Source organism: Temnothorax nylanderi, unplaced genomic scaffold (assembly GCF_030848795.1).
Source record: "Temnothorax nylanderi isolate EJ_2023f unplaced genomic scaffold, tnyl_v1.0 TNYL_tig1004_pilon, whole genome shotgun sequence".
Classification (NCBI taxonomy): domain Eukaryota; kingdom Metazoa; phylum Arthropoda; class Insecta; order Hymenoptera; family Formicidae; genus Temnothorax; species Temnothorax nylanderi.
The window spans coordinates 28,436-43,249 of record NW_027250066.1 but is presented as its reverse complement, the minus strand read 5'-3'; the positions used below and the strand labels follow the sequence as shown (position 1 = coordinate 43,249).

The following is a 14,814-nucleotide window of genomic DNA, read 5'->3' as shown; positions in this document are numbered from 1 at the left end:
TGCCCGGGAACCGAGGTCGCCAAAACTTCGCATCTCGCGCAAGGACCTTCTGAGCCCGCAGTGGCCGTGCTCCTCGCCACCGCCCGTGTCCGCGTGCGTGACCGGTTTCGGTATCGAGCTTACCGCGCGAGCTCTAGTCGACCAGGGTTCCGAATCGTCGCTCGTCGCGGAATCGCTAGTGCAGCGCTTAAAACTGTCCCGCGCACCCGCCTCGGTCGCGGTATTCGGTGTTGGCGGGAAGCGGACGGCTCGTGCTCGGGGCCTAGTGACTCTCGACATCTCTCCCCGGGGAGGAGGGCCGTCAATCGCCGTGTCGGCCTTAATACTCCCTCGGCTCACCCTCTACGGTGGATAAATCCGTGCGGATAAAAAAGCGTGGACGCATCTCCGCGGGCTGGAACTCGCCGATCCCGAATTTCTAGGCTCGGACCCGGTGGATCTCCTGCTAGGCGCCGATGTCGTCGTCGAGATCCTCCAGCCGGGACTGCTCAAAGGCAAGGCACACGAGCCTATTGCCCAGAATACGGCGTTAGCGTGGATCATCTCCGGCACCGCCGGAGCGGTGGCGAATTCAGGGGCCGCGGCAGCTCACCAGTGCCACGTCGACGCGGAGTTCTCCGCTCTGGTGCAGGGATTCTGGCGGCAGGAGGAACTGCCCGTCGCGCGTCGGTCCCCCCGCGCTGACCAGGGAAGAGCAGGAGGCTGAGGACTTTTTTGCCCAAACTCATTCGCGTACCGCGGAGGGCCGATTCGTCGTGAGACTCCCCGTCGTAAATCCGCTGCCCGATCTCCGGGGAACGCGCAACTAGGTACTACGGGTGTTAACTCAGATGGAAAGGCGGCTTTCCCGCGACGAGAAATTGAAGAGCCTGTAAGTCGACTTCATGCGGCAGTACGAGAAACTCGGTCACATGACCTTCGTCGCTCCGGATGAGATCGCGAAGAGCCGAGTGTGTTATCTCCCACACCATGGCGTCATGCGAGAGGCAAGCTCCTCGACGTAGCGGCGCACTCGCCACCACTGTGTTCAACGGCTCGGCGGCGCTTCCTTCGGGCGACTTACTAAACCGATACCTTCTGGCGGGACCGAATCTGTTGCCGGCCCTCGCGGATATGTTACTGCGCTGGCGTCGTCACCGTTACGTCCTAGCCACGGACGTGGAAAAAATGTACCGCCAGATTCTGGTTCACGTGGAAGATCGACCACACAGACGAGGAGATACGGGAGTATATTCTCAATACCGTTACCTACGGGCTGACCTGTTCTCCGTTCCAGGCTATACGTGCTTTGCTAGCCGAAGACGAAAAGAAACGCTTCCCGCTGGCCGCCCTTGCGCTGCTCATCGCCCGTTACATGGACGAAGTACTGTCGGGCGCAGATACCCTCGAAGAGGCTAAGGCCCTTCGGCAGCAGCTAACGGAACTCTGTGAGGCGGGCGGGGCTTTCCGCTGCGCAAGTGGTCGGCTAACGATGAAGCAATATTGACGGGAGTCCCGGCGGAACATCGTATGCAGCGCGAGCTTCGCGCTTGGCGACCTCAGGAATCGCACGGGATCCTGGGCTTACAGTGGCACCCCGGCGTCGACAGTTTCTCCTTCGCGACACGGACGAGTCCGGTGACGTCAGTCACTAAGCGGTCAGTGTTGTCTCTCTCTTTGACTGCCCGGCTCTTTGACCCCCTTGGTTGGCTGGCGCCGGTCGTGGTACGTGCCAAGATAGCCTTCCAGGCCACTTGGTTGCAGGGTCTTGACTGGGACGACCCGCTGGAGGAAGACGACGCCCGACGATGGAAGGAGTATCAGACCGAGCTTCCGCTACTGGAGCAGATTCGAGTTCCGCGGAGGATCTTTCCGGACGCGCCGGAAACTGGCCTCGAGCTCCACGGCTTCGCTGACGCCTCCGAGAGAGCGTACGCTGCCGTAATATATCTGCGAGCGGAGACAAAGGACGGATCATGGCGAGTCACCTTGATAGCAGCCAAAACGAAGGTCGCCCCTCTCAAGCAGGTTACCTTGGCTCGACTCGAGCTCAACGCCGCTGCGCTGCTCGTCAAACTCGCCTCTCACGCCAAGACCGTCCTCGAGTTACAAGGGGTCACCTTCCACTTCTGGTCGGATTCCATGGTGACGCTGGGATGGATCCGTGGTCATCCGACCCGCTGGAAGACCTACGTGGCTAACCGGGTCTCTGAGATCCAGACGACGATGCCGGAGGCACTGTGGCATTATTAGTCCAGTCGGCACGTCGTTAAAAATGACAAATAAATCGACTAATTAGGACAAAGCTGTAAAAAATTTTAATCTCTTTGTTTGGGTGTCAGTAATGACATACTAAGTTTCCGACCTCCCCCGTGGTGTGCTTCGGCCGCCATCTTGGAAGAAAGGGGTGAAAAATCGGTTTTTCGCGAATATCTCGGTTTTCCATTAGACTTAGGCTAAAATAGTTTAATACAATATTGCAGGGAATTAAATTCTCTACAAAAAAGGAAGTATAGGTTTTTTTTTCCTACGACCAATAGTTTTGGCGCTAGAGCCGGGAGGAGTAGGATACTTTTTGTAACAAACGGTTTTAGCGACTCTATCTCGCCGTATCTCACTTCTCAGGTAAATGGCGTTGTTATTGTGCTAGTGAACCGTTGTTGTTTCACACATCTGGCTTTATATTATTTACTCGACAGTGTTATAAGTACACTCCTTGTTAAAAGATAGGAGCATCCAAGATTTTAAATAAATTAAAAGATATAGTTATGACGATTATGTTTCTGCGAGCGTACTTTTCAATGAATCTATGATAGTTACCATGTCCCAAGAAAAATTTCTATCGAATGAAAAAAATAAGGATAGACTTATCTCAATGTTGAGTAAAAAACTTCAAACTGCAGGATTTATTATCAAGCAAGTTACTGAAGATGCTGACACTCTTATTGTCAATACTGCGATTGATGCATCGAAGAATTACGATTCCGTAGTAATAGTTGGCGAAGATATTGATCTTTTAGTGTTACTGATAGCCTTAGCATCATCTAAATCTAACATCTATTTCATGAAACCGAGCAAGGGAAAAACAGAGCAGAAGATTTATTCATCTACTTCCTTCCAATCCTGATATTGCTGAGCATATTCTGTTTCTTCAAGCATTCACTGGTTGTGATACCACTTCAATATTTTTCAGGCAGAGTAAAATAAAATTTATTAAACTGTTCCAAAAAGATGAAAATTTGCAGAATATTTCAAAATTTTTTGGAGATCCGGATGCTCATCCAGATTTCATTGACGTAGCAGGACAAAAATGTATTCTTGCTTTATACGGAGCAAAGAGCAATAGTTTTCTGGATGAGTTTCGATTTTCATGCTTCGCCAAATCTACGTCGAAAGTAATGTTCAACATTGCTTCTATACCACCTACTGAAGCAGCTGCACGTCAACACTCCCTTAGAGTCTACCATCAGATTCAGCAGTGGCGCGGAGTTAAAAAAAATCCTCAAGATTGGGGCTGGAAATATACAAAAAATGGTTTATTTCCAGTTCCTTCAATGAAGGAAGCCGCTCCGCAGGATATTCTGAAGAAGATCTGCAAATGCACAAAAGGCTGCAAAGCGAATTGCTGTTGCAGAAAAGCTGGATTGCGATGCTCTGTGACTTGTTTCAACTGTCGAGGTCAAGCATGCACAAACATCGACATTATAATAGATCACTGTGACGATGAAGAAATCGACGTAACTGTTCAACATTTTGAGGAGACATTGACCGATCCTGACAATGAGATTGATTCGAACAACGAGGAAGAACCAGAAGAAGCAGAAAAGGAAGATAATATTGAGGAAAAGGAAGATGCTGCGGAAGATGACATTTGCCAACCCTCTACATCAAAAAGAACAAGATTTGAATAATTAATTTTTGTACTTCTCTGACTGCTGCAGACCTTGAGGTGAGCTCTCTCCTTTCTCTTTCTGTTTTAACGATTGACTAAATATATTTTTCCTTTTCACAGCGGAAATGTCTACTATAACCGTGCGTACCAGCTCGCTTGTCACGACATCTCCTCAAGAAGGGAACTTTCTGCCTCGAGCTCTGCAGGAATAGAATCTTCTTATCTCAATAAATGGTGAAGATGACTCGAAAGAAGAGCCGAAAAGTTCATCAAATCTGAATACACGGTTTTTTTCTTTTTTATTTGCTCACCACGTTCCGTGCCCGACTCGCATTCGCCTTTTTAAATTGTTGACACTTTCACGAGTTTAATTATATTATTGAATAATTAAGACAACCCTGGTAAAAAAATTCTCATAATCTTAATAATAAACTGAGTGGATTAGGCCTACAGGGAACACCACATAAAAGAAAACGCGCCACTAACTCTACCGCAAGGTGGTGAGGAAACGAGTTCAAAAGTACACTACAGCCTCTGAGAAATGAGATACGGCGAGATAAAGTCGCTGAAACCGTTTGTTACAAAAAGTATCCTACTTTTCCCGGCTCTAGCGCCAAAACTATTGGTCGTAGGAAAAAAACCTGTACTTCCTTTTTTGTAGAGAATTTAATTTCCTACAATATTGTATTAAACTATTTTAGCCTAAGTCTAATGGAAACCGAGATATTCGCGAAAAACCGATTTTTTACCCCTTTCTTCCAAGATGGCGGCCGTAGCACACCACGGGGGAGGTCGGAAACTTAGTATGTCATTACTGACATCCAAACAAAGCGATTAAAATTTTTTGCAGCTTTGTCCTAATTAGTCGATTTTCAAATGTACTTGCCGACTGGACTATATGTGCCAGGAGGAGACAACCCGGCTGACTGCGCTTCGCGGGGACTTTTTCCGGGCGAACTGATCGGCCACCAGCTCTGGTGGCAGGGCCCCGCCGGGCTTAAAAGAGGACCCTTCGACATGGCCTGCCTCCGCTGCCGTACCCGAGAAGGAAGGCCTACCCGACGAGCGCGTGCGAGTCCACGTGGCGGTACCAGAGATTGCTGCGGTCGAGGAACCCGAGGAGCTTCTCCGCTTCTCCTCGCTCCAGCGACTACTGCGCGTGACGGCATGGTGCCGGCGATGGCTTCGCCGGAGGCAAGGCTGTCAAGCAAGATCGGTGTCAACGGCCTCCTGTTACGGGGACGACCTTTCCGTCGAGGAGCTGGAGGAGGCCCGCTTGAGTTGGGTCCGGCTGACGCAGGCGATTCACTTCGGCCGAGACATGGAGTCGGTCCGGCTGGGCCGCTTGCGGCCGAGATCTAATTTCCTGGTCAGACTTAACCCTGTTCTAGATACTCAAGGACTGCTGCGTGTTGGCGGGCGGCTTAAGCATGCCGTCCTGGCCTATGACAAACGGCGTCCCGTGATCCTGCCCGAAGCTTCACGATTCACCAGGCTGACCGTGGAGGCTTGCCACAGGAGGACGCTGCACGGGGGAGTCCAGATGACCCTGGGGATGATCAGACAGCGATATTGGATCCCGCGAGGCCGCGCTCTAGTGAAACGGCTGATTCTCCGCTGCGTGACGTGTGCGCGTTGGCGGGCGGCAACCCCGCAGCAACTGATGGGCGACCTACCACGCGAGAGAGTGAGACCTTCACGGCCATTCTTACACACTGGCGTTGACTACGCCGGGCCCATTATGTTGCGGACAACCAAGGGCCGGGGCCAGCGCTCCCACAAGGCGTTCATCACGGTTTTCGTCTGCCTCGCCACGCGAGCAGTTCATTTGGAGGTCGTCTCAGACTACACCGCGGCTGCCTTCTTGGCGGCGCTTCGCCGATTCACTTCCCGCTACGGGCTGTGCCACAGCCTTCAAAGCGATTGCGGGACCAACTTCGTCGGGGCTGACGCGCAGCTGCGCGCTCTCTTCGCGGCGAGCCATCCGGAGGGACGACAGATCGCCAGCCAGCTCGCCTGTGACGGGATCAAATAGCGGTTCAACCCCCCAGCCGCGCCCCACTTTGGGGGCATATGGAAGGCAGCCGTCAAGTCCCTGAAGCACCACCTCCGGAGGGTGCTGGGCGAAGCCACCTTAACGTACGAGAAGATGAGCACTCTCCTCGCCCAGGTAGAAGCGTGCCTAAACTCGCGTCCTTTACAGGCTCTTTCAGATGACCCGGATGACTTGGTTGCGCTGACGTCGGGGCACTTCCTGGTGGGGTCCGCGTTGACGGCTGTGACCGAGCCGTCGCTGCTGGACGTGCCTGCCAATCGCCTATCTCGTTGGCAGTTGTTGCAGAAGATGCGGGATTACTTTTGGGAACGGTGGGCTCGAGAGTATCTCCACGCCCTGAGTCATCGTCCCAAATGGCTTGTCCAGAAGCCTGACCACCAGGTCGGCAGCCTCTGCCTCATCCGGAACGAAGCCACCCCGCCAACGAGATGGCCGCTGGCCCGCGTCATCCGAGCCCATCCGGGAGAGAACGGACGCGTTCGCGTGGTCACCGTTCGCACCGCGGCGGCTGAGTTTACCCAGCCTATTGTAAAACTTGTAATTCTACCGACTAGCGACGCCGATATATAGGCTTTATTTAGAAAGAATTCCCTGCGAACGCATTACCGTCATTGATTAAATTAAAGCATTGTGCAAAATTAAATTACCTTGAGTGAAGTGAAACGTTAACGCATAAAATTCCGCTCTGAATACTCCGCCTGCAATTTGTGACAAGACGCGCGTGTAACGATCGCGGTCTTAAAGTAGCTCTGCTTACTGACGCATTCTTTTACAGCCGGACTTAAATTCATGGTGTTCGATAGATCTGCTTTAAGCGGATTCCAGGATCTTTATACCCCGTGCGTTACGACAATGCGCGACATAAACATTCGCTCGCGCGATCGAGAGTCAACGACCCCGCCGGCGAATCAGCGTGTCACCGTTAATTACCATACCGCGATTTATTTCGTCAGTCCCTCTGACGAGGCGGGCGGTATATTTAAGATTGCTTAAACGTTCTCATCGATATCGGAGTCGAAATAATAAAATAGGTTTTCAGCACCGCAATTGCGAGCGAAAAGCATTGCCGAGCGAATGGTCTTCGCGTGTTCGCTTTGTTTCATCTGTTTATAATTGTCGACCACGGATCTCTCGGGGACTTCTCTCGGTGACACGTGGGTTCGAAAGGTCTCGAATTTGCGAGAAGCCCCCGAGAGCTTAAAAAGACGCGCGCCCTTGGCAACGAGGTCAGTCGCTCTCTGCTTTTCGAGTTGCCGCTGTCAATCGTTCAAGTTGCTTGCTCTTTCTTTCGCTTGCGCTTAATAGTTAGAGTTGCTCGCTCTTTCGCTCGCTTAATCGTTCGAGTTGCTTGCTTCGGCGTTCGCTTGCGCTTCTCGCGACACGATCTCTTCCATCCTTATATTCGCGATTCTGCATATTGTAAATATTGTAAATAGAAAATAAACAGTACTTTGTCCGTCAACTCTACTCTTTGACTGTCTCTTCCAATTCGCGGTTCGTGTCCTCGCTCGCGTGCGCGGTCCGCTTTCGAACATAGGTATAATGTCTTAACGCTTCAGGGGACGTGTCCCAGAGCGTATAATAAATGACGATTAATCAATCAATCAATCAATCAATCCCTCACCCTCCCCCTCCTCTCCCAAAACCCACACCACTGCTTCCTGCCAACTTTCTCCTCCTGATTTCCACCTCCTACATTCCTCCCACACATGCTTCCACGTTTCTACCTTACTTTCACACATCCTACATTTCTTCTTATCTTCTACTTCCCAATACCTGCTCTCCCTCATCTAATTCTTTAACCTAAACCTCGCCACCCTTTTTATTTTGCTCTCTCCCCACCCTTTTTTTAAATACCCTGGAATACCTTCGCCTTTTATTACCTTGTACCATCTATTGTATTCTGACTTCTCAATCTTCTCCCATCTCTCTTTCCTTTGCTTCTCTCTATCTCTTTGGAATAGGGTATAATGCCACCCTTCTTCTTCCCCTCTCAACCTTTCCAGCCCTTTTAACCCCACCCCTCTAACTTCGAAGAAATTTTCCCTCTCCCGTTCCCAACTTGATCCCACTCTCCCCTCCTTCTCCCTTTCTCTCAACTCCTCCCAACTTAGCCTCGCCAGCTCACTTCCTTTTTCCTCCTCTAATTTTTTCTCGAATCTCCATGCCATAATCCCCGCCCTCCCTCCTAGCTTCTCCCTTTGTAGCTCCTCCCTTACTAAGTACCCTGGTGTTCTTCTATCTACTCCCAAAACCCATCTAATATATCTTTTTTCTACTCTCTCCAATCCTTCCCTCTCCCTCCAACCCCATACTTCTGCTCCATATACCATTACCGTCCACACCAGTCTGTCAAAAAGCCACAATCTTCTTCCCCAGTCTTTCCCAAATCTTCTCTTCCCTATCCCCCACAATTTCCCCATCACTGCGGCCGCTTTTTTAATTCTTTCCCTTATCAGTGCTTCCTGTCCTCCATTCCTTTGGAACACGTAACCTAAATAACGGAATTCCTTCACCTCTCCTATTTCTTTTCCTTTCCATCTCCATCTTCTCTTGCTCTCCCTCCCTCCGCCTTTTTTAAACCTCATTATTTTCGCTCGCGGTCTTTCTCCATTCCTCTTTATAGCTTGTATTCATGTCCTCTCTCAACAGTATCTTATTTCTCGAATAGTTCTCATTAATTTATTTAAATAAACCTGAGGACAATATCGCAGCCTAATTCTAATGACATGGAATAGGAGGAACGGTAAATGAAGAAGAAGAATAATTTAAATTTCTTACTATATTATACATATATACTTATTTATTTGTCATGTAGCGCATTATACACAATAGTATCTAAAGCGTAGGCTAATAATTCGCAATCAATAATCGAATTTTCATCACAAACTTTACGCAAGATATTTGCCGCATTACATTTACCGATGATACATTTCCGCCTTAAAATAGTTACAAATTGATTAAATTTCATATTTCCTTTATGCGTATTTTGATACAGCTTGAAATATTCATGTTTGACACATTGTTCGAGCTCGAATATGAAAAGCATAGTTGACGGTTTCATGTACAGACAAACATTGCACGTGTCAATTTTACAACACTCGCATCACGCATTTTTACGAGTTCTATAACAGCATCCTGAATTGATAGCGAAGAACCGATAGTTGATCGCAAAAGTTGTTCAATATCCATACGTCTTTCGATGAGCGCTGTCCATGTTGCATGGGGTAACACTATCTGATTTCCTCGATTATCTCCAAGAACTAATTCAACAAAGGATGTTGGTCCAACGTTGATTCCCACATCCAAATATTTGTAAGCTGTAGATGTCAAAGCAACGTTCTTCTTCTTTGCAAGATGCGTGGCGTAAAACGGGGTTTATCAAAACTGAAAAAAATACAAATAAATAAGCAAAGGTATGTAAACAGTTTATGCACAATTTTATACAAAGTTAACGGTACTTACTCATTATGCTGTTTCTTGCACGACTCGTTTCCAATCGGAACATAATAATTCACACCGTCAGTGTTCATCGTATCTGGAGGCTGTTTGCAGAGCGACGTACTTGAATCGTTTCAAACTCTTGACTGCGCGCTAGAATCCTCGTAAACTATTTATACATACACAAAACTGCAAATTTTGCAAATAGCGCCGATGTATGGCTGCTGCAGGTATACAGATTAAATCAGCATAAGTCAATGGCGCGATATCGTTTTCAAGAACATGTCGCGACGTGTCTCGCGATGATTTCATCGAACACGTGCAAAACTGCAGACCCCGCACCAAACCTGATGGAAATTGGTTCCCGGTCAATTTCGCTGAAACTTCACTATGTTGTTCTTTGTAATGTTCTGATCAAAAGCTCCAATGGGCACGAAGTCCAAAAATCGCTAGTTTCCGAGATACAGAGCGTAGTGATGGGCAATTTTCAGAAAATCGATTTTTTTCTTCCCGAAATCGAGTTTTTTAAATCGATTCTTGTCTGTTCGATTTTTGTATGAATTGATTCTTTTAATAGAGAATTTTTAGAGAATTTTTAGAGAATTTATTGTTACAATAAACATATCAATGGATCGAAAATCGATTCTCTATTAAAAGAATCGATTCATACAAAAATCGAACAGACAAGAATCGATTTAAAAAAACTCGATTTCGGGAAGAAAAAAATCGATTTTCTGAAAATCGAATCGAGATCGCCCATCACTAACAGAGCGTCAAAGTTGCGGTATATGGCTATTCCTGTTTAACTAGGCAGGATGTCTTAACACCGTTTCATTATTTAGTTATGAAGCCAATGAAGACTGAACCACCGCAACTCTTCTTTGCATTCAGTGTGTAAAAGGGAGTTTGGATATGTATTTTTAAATATAACCCAAGAACCGTCGGCATCAGCATTACCCGATGTATACCACGTGGAGGTTGCGCGATCGGATTTTATACATCACGTAGCCCTTAAAAGGGCTGATTTTTGTAACATTTTCATAGGCATTCTAACTCACAATGGAGTATCACGGTTGATTGTTTACTTTTTAGTAGCGTGGTCTATTTCCTGCATCTTGTACGGACTCGATTAGTCTCCTGGATGGATAATGGACGTTTTCTTGATGTTATGCATATCCCAAGAACCATATAACTCTTGCAATGTGTGCACATGTTCCAACAGTCCGAGCACCAGACTTGCAGGAACAATAATAACCGTGTATATGATTTTCATTCTCATCTTCTTTATCCTCCACTTGTTCATTTTCCTCATCAGTTGGTATATATGCTATCCACAAAGCTGATGTTTAGTAGCATTACGAAATCGAGAAAATACTCGAACTCTCATGAATCCTGGCTGAGGCAGTCTGTTTTGATCTCGTAACATTTCCAGCTGGAATTCTTCTTCACCTTCTCGCTGTAATTTATCTTGCACATATGAAGGGGCCAGCTTTACTTGATATATACCAAATGTGAGGTCTTTCAAATGTTGAATTGTTAAAATTGGGAAGTTCTGTATTTGTCCAGCATTCAAACGTACCCATCTTTGCGCGTTTCTTGTGTGGGGATTCTCAGCTTCTACAAGTGCCTGAACAACATTCGGTTCCCTGGCTCGTTCAAGTAGTCGTTGAGCCAATTCAGCCAATTGGCTCCTTCCATCAAAATAAGAGGGCGATATCTATTTATAATTGCACCAGCTATCCGATACAAGTCTCCAATATACGGAATCTGCTGAATTTGTACAGTCTGCTGGAAGATTTTAAATATTGATCTAAGGTGTCCGTTTCTGACTTCTACTACCCACCTTGATTTTGTAACAAGCCGCGACTCGTTTGCATCTTCAGTGCTGAGCTGACGTTCGTTGTGATTCAGAAGCGCTGGCATTTTCCAAGTAATGCCCAATTGTTCAAACAGTAGAATGGCATCTCGGTACCCTCTGTCAACAATAATAATATCATCATCCTGAAACCATCTTCTCATTCTATCCGCATCGCGCTGAAATTTATTTTGCAAAATAGCAGCATCATTGTTCGGATGATCAGAAAAGTATGGACCTTGAATGTTAAGAATCCAGCCATTGGGTGCAACTATTAATACCGGTTTGACCAAGTGACGTCCTTTGTGAACAGAATAATACTGTCGAAGTGCTCTGAAGTTGGTACTTTTCGGCATGTACGTGTATGTGGCATCTATAATAGCAATGACTCTAGGATTACGGGGATCTGGGTTGTACAATTCATTGACGAATTCAGTTACATGTCTGGCAATATAATTTTTCCCGCGTTATTGCGTCAAATCCAATATTGGCAGGTACAAAACGCTGCATCAGAGATTGTCTTACAGTAGCAATAGTTAAACTTGTTACTTGTCTGCTTGGATATTGAAACATGGCGCAGAGAAATTCATCTGAAAGCCCTTGCCGCATTTTACACAAAAACATTAATAGTCCTTTTTTACCAACATACCTATAACCACCTTCACGAGGAACTCGGTCGCAGTAAGTAAATAGTTCTCTGAATTGATCTTTTGTTATAGGACAGAAACATTCGAATTCCTCATCTGTTAAGCTGTTCTCGTCATCAATTCGCGTCATACTTATTGCTACATTGCGCAGAGCTTGCAAAAATACTTGGAGTTCTGGTCCTGTGATCACATACGGTCTATTAATAAATTGCAAACCAAGTAACAGTGGTGGTAGCAAAAAACCTCGATCATCCAAATGATGTCGACATGATTTAACATTCTGAAGAATGTATATGTCTTTGGAGATAAAAACATTAGTTTTACACTCAATTGACAATCGATGGAGGTCACCCTCGACGTTGCATATAAGGCACGTACCGTTCCTAGTTTGTGTTAGAACATTTAATCGTAAGCGATCTGGATCTTCTTCAATCGCTTGTATTTCTTCACGAACCGACTGGTTGCAATTTATACATATTCGTGTCAGATTTGTTACTTCCAGGGGAGGCCTATTAAGGCGTCTCTGAACAACTGTACCCATTTTGGCAGCATTTTCCTCTCCATCAATACGAGACATTGTTCTAGGAGGAAATCGTCCATCACAAATATAACAGTGAAAAGAGTTTCTGTTGGCCATTTTGTATTACAGGTTCTCGAATGGCTAAACGTTAAGATGGAATAATTTAATAGCTCCGGATTTCGCTGCTTTCAGAGACGCTTATAAGTGCCAGTGTAGACTGCCTTTATAAGGGCTGAAGTAATAGCCCTAATAAGTGATGATGTGGCAGCTTACTATCCTAAAAGGACTGTTGGGCTATTAGCTACCCACCAGCAAAAAATCTTCTTTCAGTATATAAAAAAGGACAGTTGAAGAAACGATTCTCGAAAACGATGTAAGTGCTAGCTTACTATCTTGAAAAGGACTGCTTATCCAGCAGCTACCCACCAGACGAAGTCCCTCAACTATTATAAGAAGGACTGTTGCAGAAACAATCACTGCACCCGACGTGAAAAATCACCAACCACCCACCAAATGTGAATGTTCTTCAACTATCCTAAAAATGACTGTCGAAGAAACAATCACTGCACCAACAACACTAATGTGAAAAACTGCTAACAATCCTCAAAAGGACCTTACAGACATTTTGTACGGTTGGGTTACGGTGCGTTAGTGTTAACGCTGACTATTCTCGGTTTTTAGTGGTCAATACTGGTTAATACAGGTCATTATAATATAATTATCAATTCTTGTACGTATTGACCACGGTGTTAACCAGATTTGACGTGTAATAAGCGATAATTTCCAATGCTTACCATTACTGACGACTCATAATCGAAAATGACCTGTATTAACCAGTGCATAAGTTAATGGCGCGATATCGTTTTCAAGAACATGTCGCGACGTGTCTCGCGGTGACTTCATCACACATGTGCAAAACTGCAAATCTTACATTTTCGGAAAGCGCAAATGTACGGATGCTGAGATCATGGTGAAATTAGATATGATAAAAAAACAAACGATGCGACATTAGTAGAATATAAAATGAATAATCTGGGGGATACGTTCAGTAGTTGAGAATTGGAAGTCGTGAGTACAACAAATTGTGTTAGAAAAAGGATCATGTAATAACATGGAGCAAAGTGAGCAAGAGTTGTTGGAGCAATCCACCCTATTAAATTCGAGGGAAAAATTTACCGCGTGGGAGCAACGATGTGTCGAGTTTATCAAATCGTTGGAAGAACAAAGCCGAATTAAACGGCCACGATTATCGATCGGTCTCAAACAGTCGTTGGTCGCTCGTATCGCACGACTCGAAAGTCTGAAAGATTCGATACGTCAACGTTTCGTGCATGTGGGTGCCGGATACGGTGCAAGTGAGACAAGAGTCAGATGGCGCGAGATAGATACGACTTTTGAAAGTCGTATACTGACTGGTGCGGTAATAAAATCCAAACACATTGAACCTCGTCAATTTCTCAAAAATGCGAAAGACATTGTACTCGATCGTGTGCGGAACGTCATGCAACGACATGACAATGTAAAGATAAACACAATGTTTAATGGTGAATTTGTTATGGGTGACAAACGCGCGAATAAAAGTATCGCTACAAGAAAATGTGAACTCTTTCGTACGTCCGATCTGCAAGAATGGTACGTGTTGCGCGTTATCGAGCCTACCCTAGCATCGCTGGAGGAATTCCAGAAACGTGATAGCGGATGGGCGTTGTCACGTATACTTAATTTGACTGTAAACGTGAACAAATATAATCCATTGCACGCGGGGTGTTTTGTAAAAATACCGCGAGAAATTAAAATGAAGAGAGCGGTGATCAACGTGCAATCAATGGACAATGCATGTTTCGCATAGTCAGTGGTGGCTGCTCTGCATCCAGCCGAGAGACATGCAGAACGGGAATCGTCATATCCTCATTACACGTCGGTGCTAAATCTTACAGACATTGAGTTTCCAATGACGTTGAATCAAATTAAAAAGTTTGAAAATCTCAACGACATTTCCATCAACGTGTACAGCATCGAGAAAAACATGAAACTTGCTATCTTACCAATACGGCTCACCGACCGAAAGATGGACAAACATGTAAATCTGCTGTACGTGCATGACGACAACGTGGGACATTTCGCGTGGATCAAGAACCTATCCCGCCCCGTGAGCTCGCACATCAATAGACATGAGCACAGGAAATACTTTTGCGATCGGTGAGTATATATCTTAATAAATAATAAAAATAATTCTTACGTGAAAGATATATAAAAAATTTTATTATTTACAGATGTTTGCACTACTTCAGCTCCAGCGAGAAATTGGAAGCCCATGGTGTAGACTGTCGGGAGATGAACGACTGCGCGATCAAGTTACCGAGTGATAACGACAAGTGGTTGACCTTTAAGAATTACAACAGGAAGGAACGAGTTCCGTTTATC

At 45.9% G+C, this 14,814-nt stretch overlaps 3 protein-coding genes and 1 pseudogene across 3 annotated transcripts; all 4 read left to right on the top strand.

Annotated features, from left to right (window-relative positions):
- The first annotated feature begins 1,509 nt into the window (after window positions 1-1,509).
- On the top strand, window positions 1,510-2,232 carry LOC139786299 (uncharacterized). The gene has a single exon (XM_071725469.1). The coding sequence runs from the start codon at window positions 1,510-1,512 to the stop codon at window positions 2,230-2,232; it is 723 nt and encodes a 240-aa protein (XP_071581570.1).
- A 2,960-nt stretch (window positions 2,233-5,192) lies between these two features.
- Window positions 5,193-5,906, top strand: LOC139786298 (uncharacterized). The gene has a single exon (XM_071725468.1). It carries the CDS (start codon window positions 5,193-5,195, stop codon window positions 5,904-5,906), a length of 714 nt encoding a protein of 237 aa, XP_071581569.1.
- Window positions 5,907-6,020: 114 nt separating this feature from the next.
- On the top strand, window positions 6,021-6,497 carry LOC139786296 (uncharacterized). Its single transcript, XM_071725467.1, has one exon. It carries the CDS (start codon window positions 6,021-6,023, stop codon window positions 6,495-6,497), a length of 477 nt encoding a protein of 158 aa, XP_071581568.1.
- A 7,394-nt stretch (window positions 6,498-13,891) lies between these two features.
- Window positions 13,892-14,593, top strand: LOC139786295 (uncharacterized; annotated as a pseudogene).
- Window positions 14,594-14,814: the final 221 nt, after the last annotated feature.

What these genes read in the sequence shown, in the direction of transcription:
- LOC139786298 (XM_071725468.1), top strand. Translation starts at nt 5,193, where the DNA reads ATGGAGTCGGTCCGGCTGGGCCGCTTGCGGCCGAGATCTAATTTCCTG.
- LOC139786299 (XM_071725469.1), top strand. Translation starts at nt 1,510, where the DNA reads ATGCAGCGCGAGCTTCGCGCTTGGCGACCTCAGGAATCGCACGGGATC.
- LOC139786296 (XM_071725467.1), top strand. Translation starts at nt 6,021, where the DNA reads ATGAGCACTCTCCTCGCCCAGGTAGAAGCGTGCCTAAACTCGCGTCCT.